The 8514-nt window shown below is 41.9% G+C and overlaps 1 protein-coding gene across 1 annotated transcript in view; it reads right to left on the bottom strand.

Annotated features, from left to right (window-relative positions):
* FRMPD1 (FERM and PDZ domain containing 1) overlaps nucleotides 1–8514 on the bottom strand; it is a 95890-nt gene that overhangs the window by 26976 nt on the left and 60400 nt on the right. Inside the window, exons 3-4 of the mRNA XM_027105474.1 lie at nucleotides 4290–4447; nucleotides 3321–3423 (exon numbers count right to left, since the gene is read on the bottom strand). Coding sequence (XP_026961275.1) covers nucleotides 3321–3423; nucleotides 4290–4447 — 261 coding nt within the window. The remainder of the gene's footprint in view (nucleotides 1–3320; nucleotides 3424–4289; nucleotides 4448–8514) is intronic.

Raw genomic sequence — 8514 nt, forward strand, 5'->3', positions numbered from 1 at the left:
GGCTCAGCAAAATTGAGGACACTGAGAAAGCAGTGATCTGTGAAGGAACTTAAGCTGTCCCAGATGCCACTGCTACCTTAAGAAAATCTTCAGATACTTCCCTCTACCATCTAGTCCATACCTACAGCCACTAAATTAAGTCACTTATCTTTCTTTCTTTTCTTAAATTTTATTTTATTTTTGGCTGCATTGGGTCTTTGTTGCTGCGTGCGGGCTTTCTCTAGTTGCAGTGAGCGGGGGCTACTCTTCGTTGCGGTGTGCGGGCTTCTCATTGCGGTGGCTTTTCTTGTTGCAGAGCACGGGCTCTAGGCGCGCAGCCTTCAGTAGTTGTGGCACATGGGCTCAGTGGTTGTGGCATGCGGGCTCAGTGGCTGTGGCACAGAGGCTTAGTTGCTCCGCGGCATGTGGGATCTTCCTTGACCAGGGATCAAACCCGTGTCCCCTGCATTGGCAGGCAGATTCTTAACCACTGCACCACCAGGGAAGTCCACCCCCACTTATCCTTCATTTAGTCTATATGATGGAAAACTCATCCGGTTGCTATGACCACTAGCTAGGTTTACGTCCAGAAAAAAATTTTAAGAGAAAACAGAGCACTAACACAGATAACTTAGGTTGCTATTTCAGAAAACTGGCTAAACATTCATGAAATAGAATAAATGAATGTGGATAACACTGATCAGATAAAAGCCAACAAGTTTACGGTGTTTGGGCACACAAGTTTGGTGGGTCCAATCATTTAATCAAATACTATACATTTTTGTTTTGTTATAATCTCTTAGGTTCCAAAAGTGATCAAATCAACCAGATAAGTGCCAAACTTCCACTTTGCATTAGAGGACAGAACTGAAAAATCAGTTCATATTTTCCTTTATCTCTGCCATTGCTAGAGAAGCAGTTTGCAAAATAATTTCATTTGATTTCTTGCAATATGAACATTTAGGCCAGCTGCTGCCAGTGTGTTACTTCCTCTAACAGATAAACTCAACCTGAGGTTTCTAAGTGCCTGGGGATTGCCTCTTTTCCATTTTATATAAGAACAGGTCTTTTTCAAGAGAATTCACAACAAACCAACGTCCAAGTACTCTCAAAAGGACAGTTTGGCCTCACAGATAGATAATCAGAGGAATTAGAGAGATTTTGTTGGGTTTTTGTTTGCTTGGGTTTTTACTTTTATAAATGGCAATGACACTGGGAATTAAGCTAAAAAAGTAAGCAGTTCCGGGATTCCCACACAAGTCATGGAGCTGAGAGTGCAGATGCAAGCATACATCAGGTCACATCCCTGCTCACAAGTCTTCAGTGGCTCAGTCTTCCAGGAGGAGAATAACCCCTGAATTCGCTGTATCAGCACCAAGACCCTCCATCATCCGGGCCTCACTTACCAGAACTTTTCTCTAGGTATCCAGTGCCTTAGACAAACTGAACCGCTCAGTATCCCTACTCCCCAGCCAGTCACTCCTCCTTGTCACTCTGCATGGATCATCCTTCACCTCCATCTTTGTAGCCCAAATTCTACCCAGCATTAAAGGTAGAACTTGGCCAGCCGAAATACTTCTGTACTCTTCTCTGTTTTGTCAAACCACAACTTCCCCACAAGTTGGAGGAATCTCCAGCGTTTACAGCCCCTTTCCCCTGCTTCTCTTGAGACACTGTCTGCCCTCAATCTTAGCGGGGTATACACGAGCTGTCTCTGTACTACCATCCTGTAAGTGTCTGGGGAGTGGAGCCCCTTTGCCCCCCGGGGTTCCTTGCCCATTGAACAGATCAGGGTTCAATGTTACCTAAACATTCAAATTTTGGTCTACTGTTTTAAATTGTGAATACTTTTGTTTATTAGTCAGAGTTTGATCTAGCCTGGAAGAGATATTAGTAGCAGTGAAAATCTAAAATTCATTTGCTGGAATGGAGAAATTCTTTGAGAAAACCACCCAGTAATTGGGAAAGCAAACTTCATGATTTCCATAACCATATTTCATTTTTTAAAATGAAATAATCAGGGCTTCCCTGGTGACGCAGTGGTTGAGAGTCCGCCTGCCGATGCAGGGGACACGGGTTCATGCCCCGGTCCAGGAAGATCCCACATGCCGCGGAGCGGCTGGGCCCGTGAGCCATGGCCGCTGAGCCTGCGTGTCCTGAGGCTGTGCTCCGCAACGGGAGAGGCCACAACAGTGAGAGGCCCGCGTACTGCAAACACACACACACACACACACACACACACACACAAAGAAATAATCAAATCCTTTCCTGGCTGCCCCACCCACTCACCTTATTCCCTAGTAATCTTGAAGCAATATTGGGTGTGGTTGAGAGGATTCTATTTTCTACACTATGATGGATTCTCTGTAAATCTTATGTTTCTCCACAGCGAGATTGTGGACTTCCTGAGGGTGGAGACTGCATCCTGCATTTTCATTTTCTCTTTCTCTGACTTTGTTATTGTTGCCGGTTATTCAGTGTGCGTTGCACATGATAGGCCCTCAGAAATGAAAACCACCACTCACAAAAAGGAACAGACTAAAGTACAAACTTGAAGTATCTTCAAGCTGGCTTTCCTCTAACTCTATTTCTCATTTCCCTTTATTTATATTAAAGTCATTAAAACAGTGTTGGGTGAAAGTTTTAAAAGACAAAGGACTGCACGTGCCTATAGAACATCTGTCAGGCCTCCTCACTCCTGTCACTCACTTCCTCTGTCTTAAAACCAGGGTCGCCAACTGTCAGTGCCAACCACATTCACTCATTCCACTGAGCACCCACTGTGTGCCTGGTCTTAAGGAGATCATGGTCAAAGCAGAAAGTGAGACATTTAAAAAAATCACCAGGACACCAGGTAGAAGTTAGTAGGTGCCATACCAATGGAACTACGTATATGCCTACAGGCTGCACCAAGAACATTTAGGAAGAGATGTTAAAAGGGTTAAAGAACAATAAGCAGACTTAGTGTCAATTTAGTCTAATTTTGGGCATATGTTACAACAACCCTATACATCCTAAAGGGGTAGGGCCTATGTATTATTCATAATTACATTCCCCGCAGCGCCTAGCACAGTGTTTTGGGCATTGCAGGGGGTTGATAAATAGAGCACCTTGTGCCTCCCCATCACTTCTGTAGGCAGGTGAAAGAGGGCAGATAGTAACCGAGATGGAATTCTAAAACAAGGCTGTTATTGCTGCTTTAAAGGAGCCTGCACTTTACTTAAATCCCAGGGATATCAGTTATGCCCTTTCTGTCTCCCACCCTTGCTCTATAAAAATCTGTGCAATATATATAATAATATATATAGTAATTCTGTGGATGACGGAAGACAATTTAGTACCTCAGAATATTGACCGCTCGTTCACAGGAAAGGTCTTCAGCAGGCTCGTTGTTCATCTGGAGGATCTGATCACCAGGGAAAAGCTTGCCATAAGCAGAGCTTCCTGTTGAAGAGAAAAGAAGTAACTGATGTTCATGCCAGGAGAGCCCAGACCCCACGTGTCACAGCAGCTCACCTGAATGGCAGCCTGATCCAGTCCCCAGGGCACTGGCTCACCCACACCCCTGGCCAGACTTGGGCTCACATGGATTTCAGTTTTCCTGTTTACAAAGCATGGATAACGTACCTACCATTCATCACCTTCAAGGGATGTTAGGAGACTGTCCAGGGAAAGAAGACTAGCAGAAACTCCCTGAATCAACAGAGCTGGCCAGCCAATCTACTACATTCATTGCTAAAGAACTCTGGTGTGTGTGTGTGTGTGTGTGTGTGTGTGTGTGTGTGTGTGTGTGTGTAAATTCAAATTATTAGATTTTAACTAGTCCCAGATCTCACATCAACACATAGCTGAAGTATGACAAAAAACACTACACATTCCCAGCCTGCTCATCTTCACCCTGATACAGCCTATATTTTACAGACTCAAGTGAAAACAAATCAATAATTTCTATTACTGTCTGCCCAGAAACTCTCCCCAGCTCAGAGCATGTAGGGTTCAGAGAGGACGGCTGGTCCCAATACTGTCACTGCCCCTGAGACTGGCCAGGGGGCCACGGGTGGGCAAATCCCTGCCTGAGGCCAGTGGACCTGGGGTGCAGATCAGCAAGTGCACTTGGAGCTCCTCCCTCCCAGCACCACAGGAAGGTGCAAAGCCCTAGACAGAATTAGGTCGAAATTAGATGTGCCCTGTCTAGCTTTCTGGGGTAGCATTTTCTACATTATGTTATAGCACAGAGAGATGGGAAGAGAACGAGGGATATTTCTCCCCAAGAAGCCAAAATCCTTTCTCATTTCCCAGTCATCCCCTACCTGCTGTGACGGCCACCACTGTGAGGGGAAGGGTCTCAGAAATGTGAAATCCATAGTCCTGGAGGAGATCATCTTTGTCTATTTTTACTGTGTGTTTCACAGGGATGATGGTCTGGGTTGGGATCCCAGGGGGTCCATCAGCTGCAGCATCTTTAGCCCTGGAAGAGAAGGAGTGTGTAAAAAAGACAGAGAGGGGAGTCTAGTTGGTCGCCACAAACCAGGTCAGCCCTAGGCATTCTGGAGGAGGAAGATGCAGAGCTAAGTGGACACCAACTCTCCTCTTGAGAGAGAGACGACACAAACGCCAGTAGATAAGACAGCGGGACATAGCACCGTGCTCTAAAAGAGAGGTCGTGAAGTGCTGTGGGTACTCAGAGAAGAGGTAGAGCAGTTTTAACTTTGTGGGCTAGAGGAGAAGGAATCAGGGAAGCATTTGCTACCTAGAAGAGGTGGCATCTGAGAGATGTCGAGGGTATATCTATACAGCCCAAATCCTGGCACACAAAAGATATTCAGTAACTGCTGCTGAGTGGATGGATGCATAGATGCATGGATGGGTAGGTGGATGGATTCATGGATGGACGCATGGATGGATGGATGGGTGGGTGGATGGATGGGTGGGCGGATGGATGGACGGACAGGCATTCCAGGCAGGGGGCACTGCTTCAGCAGAGGTACAGAAGAGGAAAAACATGGACTGTGAATAGGAACAAGGAATTGCTCAGTTTAGATGTCTAATGATGACTAATTTTTATAGGTGAGTTGTTTCTTTGGTGATTTTTTTCTTTTTTGCTTTATAATGAACGTTGCTTCCCCTTCAACTTTGTAACTGTGAGGATTCCAGTATAAAATCCCAGATATTGCAGACTCCCTCTATATTAATTGTTAAAAACATGTATGTTCTCTATATATCTAAAAGCAGGTAAGTTGAAAGTTATATTTTCTATCTTTCAATACCACAAAGTGAATTTATGAGCTATTTTTCATTTGTCTGTGGCAAATGATTTTTTTCCTTCTAAGAGTCAGTGGTTCTTTCTGAGGAAGGTCAAATAGTGATGGGATAAGGTATTTATTGTCATTATAAAAAAACAACAGAAATGTGGAGGAGTAACAGCTCCCTCGGGGCTTTGCAGCTAAGGTTCATCATTTATTCTCATCTATTTACCAAACACTGTCAGGAACTCTGCCCAATGCAATAGGACCTCGGTTATCTGAAAATCACCTCTCTGTCATTTATAATAATCTCAAGTTTCAACAAGGACCAGGAAATATTAAAAAACTGCTTCGTGGAACCAAAATGCAGGTGACAAGTCCAAGCCTTATTACGCACATTATCCATCAAGGAGCTCTCTTAGGAGCGAGGAGAAGATTTCTCCTAGGTGAGCATATGGGTAATACTGAGAAGTGTTAGAAGACAGACTTAACAAGAGGGAAGAAACAGAAAACTCTGATAATTTATACTGAATAAAACCCATAGGTATTCCTGATTTTTTTTTTAAAAAAGAAAACTTTAAAGCTCTGAAAGGACCTTTCTAAGTAAAATAAATAATATAGTGCACTGAAAGGCAAAAATCAACATCTGCAGTCCTTTGAAAAAGCAACAGGAAGGACACCCTAGACACTACACCTATTTAATGTGGCAGAAGAAATGCCTGGAATACTTATCAGAGAAGGAAAAATGATAAGAGGAATAATAGCGTACCTTTTTTTTCCTAAACAGTTGATGATCTACACCTAGAAAATGAATTCACAAAGAGAATTGCTAGTGCTTAAAAAATAGGTTTAGTGGAGTTGCAGGATAAACACATAAAATACAGCCACAAAAAGCATCCAACAATTCATTAAAAACAGAGTAGCTGAATGTGTATTAGGCGCTAGGCATTCTTAATAAGCTGATGCAATAAAGGAAGACACAAGTAAAACTGAGGCTGGATTCCTGGTTGGGAAGGTTACATATTGAAAAATGAAAGTAAGTACTGAATGAAAATATAAATTTGATGGAATACTGGTTAAAAATCCTTCCAAATTAAAAAAAAAACTTGATAAATTGATGACAGTAATAGTAGCAGTAACAACAACAACGATAATCATTTGTAACATTTATTGAACACTAACTATGTACCAAGGAGTGATCTAACTTGTTTTCATGGCTCATTTGACCCTTACAACACACTTGTGACGTAGGTATGATTATTATCCCTATTTTATAGATAAGAAGACTGAATCTTGCTTTGAGAAACTTTAACCTGCTTAAAGTCACATAGCTGGGGAGGGAGTTTCAAACTGGGGCTACTTTCTTCAAAGGCACTGCAGCACAGCTGTATAATGCAAACCACATTTGTAAATGTAACTTTTCTAATAGCCACCTGAAAATGGGGGAAGAAATGAAAAAGAAACAAGTGATTTTTAATATATTTTTATTTAACCCAATATATCCAAAATACTATCATTTCAACATGTAATCAATAAAAAAATTATTGATGAGCTATTCTGCACCCTTTTTTTCATATTATGTCTTCAAAATTCAGCATGTATTTTATACTTACAAAGCATGTCAACTTGGATGCTATATTTTCAGCAGAAATTCTCAGATTTCATAAAATTTACAGTTAAAAAGTAAATTTTCAGGCCCAAGTTCTTCCGAACATACTTAAAAGTTTTCCAATAACTGAATGATCAGTCTTTATATTTAAATTAATTAAAATCAAATAAAATTAAGTATTTAATCTCTCACTCATACTAGCCACGTTTTAAGGGCTTAACAGCCATCTCTGGATAATGGCAACCATATTGGACAGCACAGATCTAGAGCCTATGACAATGTATGAAAAATATACGAGACTGTCATATACAAAAAGAAAATTTCTAACTTCAAAATTGTATTAACAGATGTTAGAGCAAATACCTTAAAAGGTACTTTATGTCAATTTGTCAAATCTTATATAGTTATATAAAATATTTATTGTGAGATGTGGGTACCTTTTAATGTAGAGTGGGTCTCCAAAATATGAGAAAACTTGAAGCCTAGAAGCCTTAAAAGAGTTGTGCTTCGGGGCTTCCCTGGTGGCGCAGTGGTTGAGAGTCCGCCTGTCGATACAGGGGACGCGGGTTCGTGCCCCGGTCCGCGAAGATCCCACATGCCACGGAGAGGCTGGGACTGTGAGACATGGCCGCTGAGCCTGCGCGTCCGGAGCCTGTGCTCCGCAACGCGAGAGGCCACAACAGTGAGAGGCCCGCGTACCGCAAAAAAAAAAAAAAAAGAGTTGTGCTTCAACCTAGATTATTTGACCTGGGAGCCTGGGCTCTTGAACACTAAATACTGCTGCAAGAATGAGGGTAAACAAGATGTGCAAGCACACACTCACGTGTGGGTACACTTGGGTGTGCATACACCCACCTTCCTCTCTTCTATAGATCACAATCTTAATCTGCTCCTATCAGACAGAGGCGATGATCAAAACTGCATGGCGTGGTCTTCACCAATGAAACGGAATAGAAACTTTAGAAAATCTTTTAAAATATTAGGTGGCTAGCCAGAAATAACTCAACATGGTGACATAATCACCACACTGCAGTACTAAACACCATACGAAGTATTACATTTCAAAAAGGTCAAAAGAGAGAATTATAAAAACTAGAAATAAATATGGACAGTTTATGCCAGCTTCTGGAGAGGAGACACATTTTTAAGGATTAGAAAATTAGAGACAGGCATAAGATATAAGATGGATGGTTTGAATGTGAACTTCAATAGCTAATACATAAATACAAATAAATAAAAGATTAGATAACAGAATAGGACACAAGGAGAAATATTAAATGATAAAAGTTTATAACTTCATCTTGTACACAAAAACTAACTCAAAATGAATCACAGACCTAAATACAAGAGCTAAAACTATACAACTCTTAGGAGAAAATATAGGAATAAATCTTTGTGACCTTGGTGTCATATTAGACATGCACAAGTAACAAATGAAAACATAGATAAACTGAACTTCTTCAAAATTAAAAACTCTTCTGCTTCAAAGGACACCACTCTGGACTTCCCTGGTGGTGCAGTGGTTTAGAATCCACCTGCCAATGCAGGGGACTCAGGTTCGAGCCCTGGTCTGGGAAGATCCCACATGCCGTGGAGCAACTAAGCCCATGCGCCACAACTACTGACCCTGTGCTCTAGAGCCCATGAGCCACAACTACTGAGCCCGCATACCACAACTACTGA

The sequence above is a fragment of the Aethalodelphis obliquidens genome, unplaced genomic scaffold (assembly GCF_003676395.1).
Source record: "Aethalodelphis obliquidens isolate GAN/ISIS:26980383/991018 unplaced genomic scaffold, ASM367639v1 scaffold7, whole genome shotgun sequence".
NCBI lineage: Eukaryota > Metazoa > Chordata > Mammalia > Artiodactyla > Delphinidae > Aethalodelphis > Aethalodelphis obliquidens.